Source organism: Polyodon spathula, chromosome 6, assembly GCF_017654505.1.
Source record: "Polyodon spathula isolate WHYD16114869_AA chromosome 6, ASM1765450v1, whole genome shotgun sequence".
Taxonomy (NCBI): Eukaryota; Metazoa; Chordata; class Actinopteri; order Acipenseriformes; family Polyodontidae; genus Polyodon; species Polyodon spathula.
The window spans coordinates 55242691-55256375 of record NC_054539.1 but is presented as its reverse complement, the minus strand read 5'-3'; the positions used below and the strand labels follow the sequence as shown (position 1 = coordinate 55256375).

The 13685-nt window shown below is 38.3% G+C and overlaps 1 protein-coding gene across 1 annotated transcript; it reads right to left on the bottom strand.

The window, feature by feature from the left end:
• Positions 1-1873: 1873 nt before the first annotated feature.
• On the bottom strand, positions 1874-6240 carry LOC121317701 (potassium channel subfamily K member 16-like). Its single transcript, XM_041253856.1, has 5 exons — positions 6028-6240; positions 4416-4530; positions 3938-4104; positions 3086-3254; positions 1874-2100 (listed from the first exon to the last, which is right to left on the bottom strand). Exons 1-5 carry the CDS (start codon positions 6238-6240, stop codon positions 1874-1876), a joined length of 891 nt encoding a protein of 296 aa, XP_041109790.1.
• Between the last annotated feature and the right edge of the window lie 7445 nt (positions 6241-13685).

Here is a 13685-nt window from a genome sequence, read left to right as displayed (position 1 = left end):
TTAAAGTAGTGAAAAAAAAGCAAAAGTATTCAAATAAATTCAAAACTTGCCATTCTGATCGCTCTATTCTTTCTCCCTGAACTACACCATTTCCCGATCCCATTTTGAAAATAAATAGTTTTAAAAATATCTCTTAAACTTTCAGCTTTTAACAAAAGATTTGGGTCCCTCTTAATAGAGACTGGGGTTAAAAGATGTTTTGTTGCCGTTGCTCCCGCTGTCCGTTCTTCAGCCTGCCTGCCTGCTGCCACTGGACCCACCCCCTGCACAACTGTGTGATCTGATGCTGAACATATGAATTCATCTCGACAGTTCCTGCCATACCTTTTAAACATGTCCAGGTACGATGGTATCATGTATTCTGCTGTACCCTTTATTGTTTTAAATTATTTCTTAACACTGGCCAAGTAGTTCTCCACATTACTAAGCTGTAAATTGTAAAGTCAGTTTGATAAGTGAGCGGGTATTCCATGCAAATAATGTCTTTCTCGCCACTGTGAAGCTGTAGCACAAATCTGGTATGGATACCTCCTGTTAGTACCCCAGACAACAAAGGATTATTTTAAATAAATAAATAAAATAGTATTGCAGGTCTTGTGAGGAAGGGACTGTGTGATTTAAAATAAAGGCAGTCTTGTATGGGCTGCATGATTTAAAGGCAGACTCATTTGTGCTGTGTCATGAATAAAATGGGCAGTAATATTTTAGTTTAAAATGTAATGAATAAACCAAGAATTACAAGAAGTGTAACGAATCAGAACTACACTTTCAATGGCAATGTTCAATTCAACATCTGGAATTATTATTTAATTATTTAAGGTTAGGCAGAGGTGGAAGGATATTTAATAAAAATGACTTTTTTGTTAATTAAAACATGTTTTTATGTTTTTTTTTTTTGAGGGGGGGGGGGGGTTGGTTGATCCATTTTATAAGTGCAATAAGGCACTTCAGGGTGTGGGATATACTCTAATATTAAAGCCAATATTAAATATAATAATATTAAAAGTATTATTATATATTAAATATTAAAAGTGACTTACAACGCACCCGGGGCATGTGGATATTAGAGTATATCCCACATCCTGCTGTGCCTTATTGCTTACATATCACATGGTTAAAGTTGTTTGTTGTGGTGCTTAGTAGTAACACAACGTGTGATTGTTTAGAAATGGGTTTTTGCAAGAACTGAGCAACAAAATTTTTGGGAGTTGTTTTCGGACCAACTGGAGTTTAATCACAGACCACAGGTTGGGAACCACTGCTCTAAGGAGGTCAGCTACTGAATGGCATTGCTATTGTCAAACAGGTGCAGTTTTGGCTGTCAGGGTCATATTGCCTCATACGTCATACTTTTTGAAGTGTTGGGCATAAGACCATCCAAATATTTATAAGCTAAGGGATGCTTTCACACAAATAAGATAATCTTGACATTAGACGGTCACATTGTTTTGCATGACATTTCCTTTATACATAAAAATAATTCAGTTCATATAGCCTACAAGTAAGTTCCTGTGGTCCCTAATATTGCCATTGCCACTAAAGGTCCAATTGGTCATCAGTTCCAGGCATCATTGTCTAATAATTATTTCTCTGGCTTATAAAAAGGTTCCTGTAGACAATGATATTGAAGGCCTCTCTGGTGGTTTTTATAGTCTGATTGGAGTTTTACATTTAGAATATCTGCACTGATGGATTTGTATTAATTAATAATAGGTTCTTATGGTCAGTACAAGTCTTCATTACCAGGATGGGTTCTTACATACACAGAGTTTTTTTGTTTTGTTTGATGACCCCTTCAATGGCTTCCAGAGTGTGGAGAGGCAGACCATGTCTCAGCTTCCTCAGGGGGGATCTTGTCTGCAGTGATGCCCTCTCAGATTGGGCTCTGCATGGCTCTCTGGTCCAGGACATCACCATCCTTGCTTTCTTCCTGTGGCCCAGCTCTACAGGATTTTCTCCAGCTTTGTTTCAGTTGCAAAAGCCTATCCATCAGACCGGCCCCCAGGTTACACAGCATTGCCAGCCAGGCCAGCCCAAAGATGATCCACACCCCAGCCAGGCTGCGGTACACTGAGATGTAGTGCTTCTCTGGGTCTGTTCCTGCAGATGAAGCCCAGTGGCACATTTTAGATCAACCCATTCATAAAATTCAGTCAGGCATCTGGGTGGATTGAAAATTGGGCAGGAAATCACTGTATATGGAAAGTTGCTGGTTAAGATCCAGCCCAGTTTGGTAGAAGGCGTCCACATATCATATCATATCATTGCATATCACCAAATCCACTCTTGTTTGCAGCTTTACACGTGTGCTGGATTATCTGGGGGCTGTAAAGTGTATGGCTTTGTTTTTAACCCACTGATTTTGACAGTGCCTGGATAATTCATTGTACACGGCAAGGATGTCTCATCTAGAGTTTTTGGAACAATGTTAACCCATTAAAAACCACAAACTTGCTAGCAAAGAGAAGAGTTGGGAACCAGTGTTCTGCAGTACTTAACTGAGGGTGGCTTTTATACAGAGTTGTTCAAAATTAGCTTTGCAAGTTCAGGTAAGGAAAGAGTATATCATAGAGCAAGATTTAGAACAATGGGGAAAGGTATGGCATGGTTGGTGTCCTAGGGGGTACTATCATAGCTTGTTTATAGTTTTGTCAACGTGATGAGGTTTGAATGATCATTGATCACTGTGGCAGTGTGGCAGGGTGAAAGCCCTGCCAGTGCACATGTGTATTTGTTGATGTGGGGAATATTGGGTTGGCAGGGTGGGGGTTAAATTTCTCCCTGTCCAAACACATGGGAATGTGGCTGGAGCCTTGAATTGAATAAGTGAGTAAATGATTAATTAAGGCTCCAGCCACAGGTGTATAAATGGGGTGCTCATGGGTGAAACAGCCTTGCCAGTGAAGCTGTCCTATCATAACCACTTTAAGATTAGCCATACTCTATTGTTGAGACCTGCCAATCTTAAATCCTCAAGGCTGCATAGTACTTCCACACTGATTCAGAGAACTGCATGGTTCTTACTTGTATCCCTGCCTTCCAGCATACAGTCCAGTCTCTGACACCCCCCGCCCCCAGTCCATACCTACAACGTAATCCCCGAAGCCAATGGTGCTGAGTGTGATGAAGGCGTAGTAGAATCCCTCTCCGTATGTCCAACCCTCCACGTAGCTGAATATGACCGGAGGAAAGACCAGGAACAGCAGGGTCCCCAATATCAGGAAGAAGGATACGGTCAGCATCTTCAATATTTGCTGTAGAAGGGGAACATGAACTCAAGTGTCAACAGTACTGGGACCTTCACAGGATCAGAATGACTGGTCTGAGCAATGCTTTCCAAATTAGTTTTAGAAGACATTTACTACTGGACAGATTTTCTGAGATTCGGCAGTTGTTTATTATATGTAATGGGCAGTGTTGTGTGATGCGTTTCCGTTATGGATTCTGACCCTTGCTGGTGAGATTAGGTTTAAGATTCTATAACAACACATGCAGAAGAGTCCTTTGCAGAGTGTGCTGTGCCTAGGTGCCAGTAGACAACAAGCATTAATATGCACTAAAAAAAGTTAAAAGCATAGAGGGAAAAAGCATAATAATCTGTTTGTTTAAATTCCCCATGATAAACTTTTATACTGGATCTCATACTGTTATCTTTCACAAAGAGATGCTCTCAGTTGTTTGCAAAGAAAGCAATTACAATAAGTAAATAAAGAATACATCCCTAATGTGGAAAATGGAGGCTGTATTAATCTCACAACAACTGGTTTGTTTTTAATGTGGGTAAAATTTTGAACCCCACCGTAAATTTGGTCATACACAATTCAATTTGTTAACTTGTTCTATAATGCATTATCAATATCTATATCTATATATCATACAGTCCAACTTCTATCCCATTTTCATGAAGGAAAAAAGAGAAGAACAGCTGTGCACATACCCCGTGCTGCCCTGTGGTCAACACGCTCCTCTCTAGTCGGCCCAGGTGTGCCGTCAGCCCCTTGCCCAGCTGGTTAAGGAAGGCCAGGTTCAAGGGGATCCCGAAGAGAGCGTAGAACACACAGAATACCTGCCCACTCACTGTGCTGGGGGACAGGTTCCCATAGCCTGAAACAACACCAGGAAAGCAGGGGTCAGCAGGATTCTAAAGCCTCATCGTGTGGTCATGCAGACTAGTGATGAGAAAGTCCTTGAATGGAAGCAAGTCACTCCTTAACTTGATAATTCAACCGAATTGGAAACAGTGATGAAAGGAAAAAAAGGTTAGTTTTATGATCCATTTCTAAGCTATATATACATTTGTTATTAATGTTACCATGAGTCTGTAAAGACAATGAATAATATTTAGACAAATAAACAATGTTTTTTTTTTTTTGGAGAGATGTTTTACTTTGGAAGTGTGTGTTAGGAAGACTTGCCTATGGTTGTGACGACAGTGCTAGCGAAGAAAAATGAACTGCAGAAGTCCCAGTTACTGGGGTTTGTCGAATTCCCAGATGGGTTCACTCCCTTCTCCCAGGCATCAAGTATAACCTGACACAGACAGAGACGCAGTTTAGCACCTTAACACTTCATGGGCAATGCTCTTAAATCTAATACATTCTATTAATTACATAGGCTCACAGTTTCATAAATGAGAGACACAAACATCTTGCTTAACTTCTATTTCAATAAAAAAAATAGAATTTTGTAGCAATGACTTTTTTCAATAAAATACAGTAAAGAAATTTAATTGTATTATACAACATTAGTGTGTTAGTATTTTACTGCATGTGATTGCCACCTTTTACTATTAAAACCCCATTAGAATAGATATAGCTATTAAAAGTGTATACTACGTTGAACACTGAATTTGAATGTCAACACAATTATAATATGGTACAGACCTGTTTCTTTTAGTATTTCCTAATATGTAATACACTCTGACAGCGTGGGTTAATTATTACAAGGTTTGATCAATTGTGACCGGCTTTTCAAGTGACATGATCAGATGGTGTATTATTACGACAAGTACATAAATAATTGGTATTGAATAACTGCATTGATTTCAATTAACTTGTTTTAGCTAATGAGTTGCAGTGAATTGATTTTATCCCCATGTGTGTTTTGTTGCAGTGTGTGTTCATTCTTGATGGAAGTCACACATTTGATTGCTTAAAGCCTAGTATTACTGTTTGAGTAAAGCATACATGACAGAAAAAGTACAGATCAGCTTCTAAATAACATTGGTCTTCTTCATAAAGGTTTAATGCACGAAACTGCTCTAGGCTGCAGTGTGCATGTTTAATGACAGCTGGACCAGTTTTGTGAATATTATAAATTTGAGAATCTAGCCTTTATGTCTTAACGTGATGACTTGCTATAAAGATTTGTTATAATGCCTTTGTTGAGTGCTTTAGAACACAGCATTACTGTTGCTGATTATATTGTTAATAACAGTGTTCGTAACCACTTTTGCTTTAATACTTAGGTTTCAAGCTCCACATCTTTTACATCATGTTAATCTGGATGTTTAACTGACCACATATTAAACAATGATCCTTTGCAAGTGTTGGACAAAACAATGGAATCACCTGTTACATAAAGCACACACCTCTGTAAGAACGAGCTCTGATTAATTTGTCATGCAGTTGGAATCCATGAAACATATTCTGCAACTTATAAAAGCTGCCCTGCTGAAACTTATTTTCAGTCGCAATGGGCAAAACAACAGATATAACAAAGTCTGCACAACTGATGTTTAACAATCAGTAAAGTGATGACTCTATGGGTCATTCTGAAGAACAGACTTTACTGCAGATTTCCTTCTCAAATCTCCCTGAAAATAGAAAGGGCATTAATCATGTACTCCTCCAGAACCATTTTGATACATGGAAGACAAATCATATGGAATCTGATCCACCATCCATCATTTTTGCCCATGCACAGTCCATCACAATCTTTAAAAATACATATTTTCAAAAGTAGAATAAATAGCATTAACCCTCTCTCTAACACAACCCCCTCTCTGGACCTGGCCACCCCCCATACCTCCACAAACTTCTCCAGGGCTGGTCCATCCAAGCAGGTGTAGTTCTTTAGGAACTGGAGCTTCTCAAGCTGGAAGTAATCTCGTGTCTGGCTCTCTGCTTGCTTCTCTAGCACTTGGAAGACAGTGGCGCCCAACATCAGGTACAGCAAGTAGCCAAGCACCAGCAGCACACTCCAGCTCACCCGCATGCTGCCTGCTGTAAACTGGGACATGGCCTCCAGTACAGTATTAGTCCTGATGGCTGATTGAGGTGTTTGGGTGGTGTGTTAATGGTAATGTTCTGCAGGTGGAAGAACGCCAGTTAAGATCTTTCAGCAATCGTGCCCACCTTTGGAGCCAAGAATGAAACGAGTTGAGATAAAGAAAAAACAATATCTTCTTCTTTTTCAGGTGGGCTACAGAACAACACCAAAAATCATTTAATCTGTTCCTGCATCCCCTCCAAACTGGATCCCAGAAACCGTTTTGTAGAACAAGGAAGAGATTCAGCAAGTGAATCTGCTGACTGTGCTGTACTTTGCATTAGTCGGTACTGTGCTACTATCTTTCAGAAGATCTCAGACAGGCTGTATATTTCCACTATTGACACCATGGCTTCCTCAAATTTCACCTGCTCCTTACAGTGTAGGGTATTCCCTGCAACCTAAAATCTTCTTCTCCCTCATCTCAGTGAAGTGCTGGGCTGTTTCTTGATGGAGAAGGTCCCTGTGCACACACAACTTCTCCAGCCTCCTAATAAGGTAGCTCCAGTCAGCAAAACACTGGTTAATATTTTACTGAACAGGAGCAGATCATGCGTTAAAGTTATAGATAGTTTGTTTAATGTCTTCCAATCAAATGTGTTGCTGCCTGTCTCTAAACTCCTTGTATTATTATTATTATTATTATTATTATTATTATTATTATTATTATTATTATTATTATATTATTAATAATAATAATACTTATATATTGGGGATTGGTATTTGTCACAGAACATTTCTATTATAAACTATATAACTCCACAGGACTGGTTGAGCATCCACACTTGCTCCAGTCTATTTCAAGTAAGAGACAGCTATGGAACAAGGAGGCAGTGTGGTCTAAATTTTTAACAAAATGATTTGGGGGCAGTGTGTCCATATTAGTTAGATTCAAGGGACTAATAGACATTGTTTCCTAGTGGTTAGAGCTAAGGACTGGCGCACAGTGTATCACTAAGGGATACCTCACAGCAGATTGAAAAGAGGTATCTCTGTTCCCTCTCAGCCATATACTCCAGGGCTGGATGATTTAATAACTTATTTTTTTGAACTCATTAACACTACCAAATGTCTCTATTACAGGAAAAACAATTAAGTACATCCAAACTCATATACTGTAAAGCAAACACTGCATCCTGTCAGTTGTTCCATTTGAAAACACTTAATAGAACTGTTTAAAAATACATTCCACTGTCTCTTGTATTATAATAAACCTTTTCAGAAGGCATTTCAATAGTTAGTGAAGTATGTAAATGTATATGTATATAATAGGGGTGTTCCCAAATACTAATTCATATTAGGATATTCACAAATAATGGCCCTCATCCTAATATTAGTAATGGCCAAATAGTGTTTATCTTCACTTGTTTAAGCAGAACAGGAGTATAAAAAAAAAAAAAAAAGGTCTCAGATTTCAGTCATTTTTCAAGCTCTGTGTCGGAGAGGGTGTATAATGTGCAGAACTGTCTTTTTGTGTTTTCTGTAGCGTTTACAAACCGCTAAAAGACATTATTTTAAGTGACAAATTCAGGGTGAGTGATTATAATGACAGCTGTTTGTTTTTTTTGGTATATTTTTCTGTTTTGTTAGTTCATTTCAGTTAATTTCATTGTTCTTCATCCAAACGACATGTCTACTTATTACTTTAAATGAGGCAGCGCAGTGATTTCAATATGTGACAAGGCTCCCCCTGTCAGTCCAATATACAGACAGCTGGAACATTGCGGCAACCCTTCACATTGCTTGTTTCACGTTCCATTGCCAGTCTTGGATTATAAAATACTGTAGCGCTGAGGATAAAATTAGTACCAATGTGGGATATATTTAAAATATATTTAGTCTATAATCCATATGACTAATGAAAATATATGGTGCACTTTTAAATATATTCCATATATTTTAAATATATAAAAAAGTGGCCAATTTCTATATAAGAAAATATAAGGATCATACTTTTCTGCCATATATTAAAATATATGTTTTTTCCATAAGGGTTGGGGAGTGGCCACCTGCATAAAAGCGGGCAGAAAGCATGTGGTTTGGAGAGAGGAGTTTGGTGAGTGAATCTGTGTTGTGTCTGTGTTAAAATGAATCAGTGAAGGCAACTTCTAAGCCTGACATTGAGCAGGCTTAAGGGACAGTGAAGAGACTGCAAAACTGCAAACATAAGTGGTTTGGTATGAAGACATAAAATATAGATGTCAACAAGTCCCAACTGCAACAACAAGCAATGGGCGAAAGGAAGCAGACCAAAAACAAATCTGATTTGTGAGTTAAAAAGGCAAGATACACAAATGCTCTCCTGAAAGTGGCTACTCAGCAGAGTGAAAAGACTATAAATATCCAGGCAAAACATTTTGCACTCCACATTGAATGCTAAACAAGGTGCTGTCATTCTGCTAAAGCTGCAACTCCGTGACTCTGCCTAAAAACGGATCCAAGACAGGACTCTGCCTGAAAATGGACCCAAGATGAGGAAGCAAGCTGCAAGCTAGTCGACGACCACACGCAACGTGACTGAGGTCCGGCTGGAGGACTGCCATAAAACTTACAGAGACTGTTATCAGACAAACCAGTCTGGGTCTGCTGTACACCTAAATCCACAGTATCCAACAGAAATTGCCCTACTACCTGCCTAGCTAAAAAATTAAACGAAGAAGACAGTGGACGGACGCTGTTGTGAATCCTATACCAAGGAGACTTTGTTGCAGCTGTTTGTTGATTGTATCGAGAATTGAAAGCTTTGTTGCCGAGTTTGATCCAACGTTTGATTGAAGACTTTGTTGCTGAGAGGAGAGCCTTTTGTACTGGACAGTTCAACCGGTTGAGTTTCCAAATCAGCAGACCAAAAGTCTATGCTTCAAGGAACCATTGAGTATAGTTTCAGTTGCATTTTCCTTTCATGGAACTAAATTAATTAATTGTATCACATTCACATAGAATTGAACTGTTCATTATTTAGTTTGCACACTTTGCATGCACAATAACTTGAAGTAACTATAAGTAATCTACCTCATATTGTTGTATGAACAATTTATTTTAAAGTAGACTTGCCATATCCTTAATCTATATACCAATAGTAAGCTTGATGTGATATATTCTAAGATTGTCTGCATCATTTCAGTTTGTATGTGGGTGTGTGTAAGTTACTAGCTACCTCACAGCTTGCTTGAGCTGCTGAGTTGCTGCTTTGTGTGTGAGGAGACAGGCAGTATTATATTTCAATTGCCTACTAGCCAGCATGAGTGCAGTGAGAGCTGTTGACTTATGTTTGGTGCTTAGAGACTAAGAGCTATACTTTATGTTTAAATTTATAAAATATATCTCAGTGCTTAATACCAAATTGTAACATATATCATTCATACCTCCAAAAGTAAAGAATGTGGTAGTGTAAAGGTCTCCATACAGTGGGCGCGATGTGATTTGTCCAGGGATAAAACTCTTTTAGCTGCGACAATACCTTTCACACCAGTGGCGTTGTCATGGCAAATTTTGCCCCCCCCCCCCCCCCCCCCATAATAATATATTGACAAACGTTATTAATACTCGTCAAAACAACAAAAAAAACAGCACTATTGGTGTGTCTGTATAAGACCAAATTAGTTCAAATGTATTCAAATTAGGTTCTAATTCTTTCAATTTGTATCATCTGAGCAGCCATCCAGTACATACTGTCCTTATAAAAACAAGCTCACTGTCAGCTACATGCCCAGGCTTGGTCTGTTCGCCTGTTTGCCTGTTACGGGATCAAACTTCATTTTCATCTCATTTTCATGAGTGTCGCTCTGTGAAAAAACAAGTTTTCATGCCAAGCAATTCATGGAAATCTACCAGGTGTTAAAGCAAATTTGTCTTTGTCTTCCCACCTTTTAGATCAATCCATTCACCTGCTTAACTCTACGAATCTTACCAGAGTTGTATATTAATATCGATTGGGACATTTATAATGTAAACATATTCCTTGTCGGTCTTGCACTTACTGTTGATTTAAAATGCATACAGTAAATGTAACGTTATGCAATAGATTAACTAATTTGAATTGGGGTAGATGCTAGCTCTCATGCAGAAACATGCAGTCTTGAGTAAAAATACAAACCACACCCTACAGTGATGATGCAAATTATCATGGAGATGGTTCGCTTCACAAGGAAGGCTAATACTGCATTAAACAAGTCTGTGCAAGAGAGATGCAAATGGAGAATGCTTTCCTTTTGCAAACAACTCTTTAAATGCTTTAATGTAATATTGTACTGGATGTGAGCTTCTATCTGTTACCTTTAAAAACAGGACCAGTCCATTTGGCTCATCATTGGTGTGGTTTACATGTAGTTTACAAACTGTATATTCTCTCTCCATTGTCATGAGAATGTGACCTTGTGAGCACATATCACACACATTTCTTGTTACACTAGCCTTAAGTAGCATATATCATAGGTACCTACAAAGAACAAAAAAACTGTCACCCCAAAATGTATTAAATTAGCATAACTGGGAATTCATGCCAGTGGTCTCCTATATTATTACTGCAGGCTACAGACTGCACCAGGCTTTATCAACCACGTATAGAATTGAAGTAAAATCTCTTTAAGTAATTCGTCTGGTTCACAGATCAAAAAAAAAAAAAAAAAAAAAGAAAGAAAAACAAATCAGTTAGTTCAACAAATTTGTTCAAAAAGACAAATACAGAGTTTAATATAAGCTTGCTCGTGGATTAGAATCTACTAAGGAATTTGTCGAACTATGGGCTACCAGTATGAATCCACAATACAACAAAGAATATAACATTCTACTGGTGAAAACCTTGCATCATCCCAGGTATTAATTGCATTATTATTATTATTATTATTATTAGAAGAAGAAGAAGAAGAAGAAGAAGAAGAAGAAGAAGAAGAAGAAGAAGAAGAAGAAGAAGAAGATTATGTACTAGGAAATGTACTAGGAAACAGTAGGGTAGCCTATTGTATATTTACTACCAATATTCTACTAAAAGTTGGTGGCCACTAGGTTTTTCAACACAACCTCAAACACAGTTTAAGAAAGCTACACGAGGGGGGTCCCCGAGTGGCTCACTGTCACGTGGTGCGTAGAGTGAGTCATACAGTCAGAGGAGCACAGGTGTGTCTTTGGTGTGCAAAGTTGCTGGTCTTCGCTGGGGATTCTGAAGGGAGTGTCGCATTGGCTCTGACACTCCCATGGGTTAGGGAGGCATAATTGACAGGAACTGTTTCTCCTCATTGCACTACAGCAGATCCTGCTAGCCAGGCACCCAGTGAGCTCAGGCGGGCACCTGTAGGGCTGGCCTTTGCCAATGACATCTGCTCTCGAGTTCCTGGGTGTGAAAGGGGAAGCTGGCTTGGTCGTGGGATCGGAGGATGCCTACTGAACCTTTAGTTCTCCTAATAGTGTTACATTTTAAATGTGTAATACTAATTAAGTAATTGTTTAAATAATTGTTGCATAATAAAAGGGTATTCACTTTTCTGTTGCATTGTTCTGACTCATTGTGGTTTTCTGTGGATTTGTAGCACTAACTGTAGATTCGTTAATCATCAATATATCAGCCCCACACTCCCCTTCTCTTTAAAGCCACTCAGCCACATCAAAAGATCAAAGGCAGACATGTTTTACGTCTGGTCAATAATGATCTATGTAGCAACAACAAAGAATGCACATAATAGGATATTAAACAGGTAAGAAACTACCTGTTTAGGCAGTGTGAAGTATCCCATTTACAGTTGCCACGGAAATTCAGTTTGTACTGTAAAAATATATTGAGGTAATTCTGTCGGTGGTACCAGATTTAACCAATTTAGAAACGTGTGATTCTACTTCTTTTAAATAGGGTTCTGTACCTTGGTTATATCTTACTTTCTACCAAGTGCCCAGTAGCTTTATGAAAATGCACTCAAGTTATTGCAGTAACATTGTTAGGGATAACAGAGGATAGGCAGACGTGATGAGTGTATGCACACTGAAAGGTACTGTAGGAGGGGCCATAAAAACTTAAACTAAAAGCATGGTGCACATCAAGGGCTGAACATCTTTATTGTTTCTCTTGTCTATGAACCATGTGTTCAATAATACAAAATTAAATGCAGCTGTTTATTTTTTCTGCCAGCAAAAAAAGTTACATTCAGGGTACAACAAGTTAAGTTTTTAATTGAACAGAATATAATGTCATTTCATTGATGGCACTCTAGACACCTTGAAAATAATGATTGTGTTTTAAAATAACGATATTGGTTCTGTGGCTATACAATGATTATTTGATTCCCTAACAAAAGTTATCTTATTCAAGGTTTGGTATTGTGTCAGCTTGTATGTCTTTAAAGGAAAAGTGTTAGGTATTCATATGAAGGCTGAAAAGAGATAGACTGATTATTTTTGGAATAATCTAACCTAGCTCCTTTTAACATCTGCAGTGGTAATTTATGCAATGTTATTTGATTATTTGATCCCATTTTGTCTGCTTAATTACATTCATTTATTGCTTTTCAAAACACAGGACCAAACAATAACATGACTGTTTGTTGGTTCCAACACTTGGTCTGTTCCAGACACAGTGTGTACTGGCCTTACTGGTGTAGAACATCTCAATTTGCCCCTCTTTTCCATTTGATGACCTCTACAGAGATGATAGTGCATCCAAGGTGCTTAGAACACATAATATTCTTACTGCACAGGGGCATCTAAGGGTGATACACTGGCAAACAGTACTTTGGCAATTGCATTCAACCAAGCCTGTTTTGACCACAGTGCAACTCGATGTGGAAAAGATGGAACTGTTTTTCTGGAAGCTGCAGTATTTGTGCAGTCTTTTTTCTAGTGTTGCCAGCCTCCCTCTTACTATCTCCATCGACTCTTTCCTATCTTCTAGATCTTCTAGAGCAAAAGGTGTGGATAGTGTGGCAGTGCTGTACAGATGGACTGTTACTGTTATGCACCAAAACTTTGGAATACCATTCCTAAAGAGACCAGGGATTCTGCCACTCTTAATGCTTTTAAATCTAGCTTAAAGACATACTTTTATTGAAAGGCATTTTTATGACTGTTTGTATTTTCTGTTTTGTTTGTTTGTAAAGTGTTTTGAGATGTGTTTTGCTTTTAAAGGCACTATATAGAATAAAGTTTATTATTATTATTATTATTATTATTATTATTATTATAACACTGCACAAATTGGGGATGTTTCAAGAGAAACAGATTTGATCAGAGTTTTTTAGTCTAAAAAGGAAAAACAAAGTCAACCTCAGTCATTATTTCAAATATAGCACAGAGACCGGGACCAGAGGAGTGGAGACTTAGGTTAGAGGGCAGAAGGCACTTCTTCACATAGAGAGTAGGTATATTGAATGGAGTGACAAGCCATTTTGTGGTTGCTGCTGGTGCACTGAATCTCATTTACTACTCTAAAT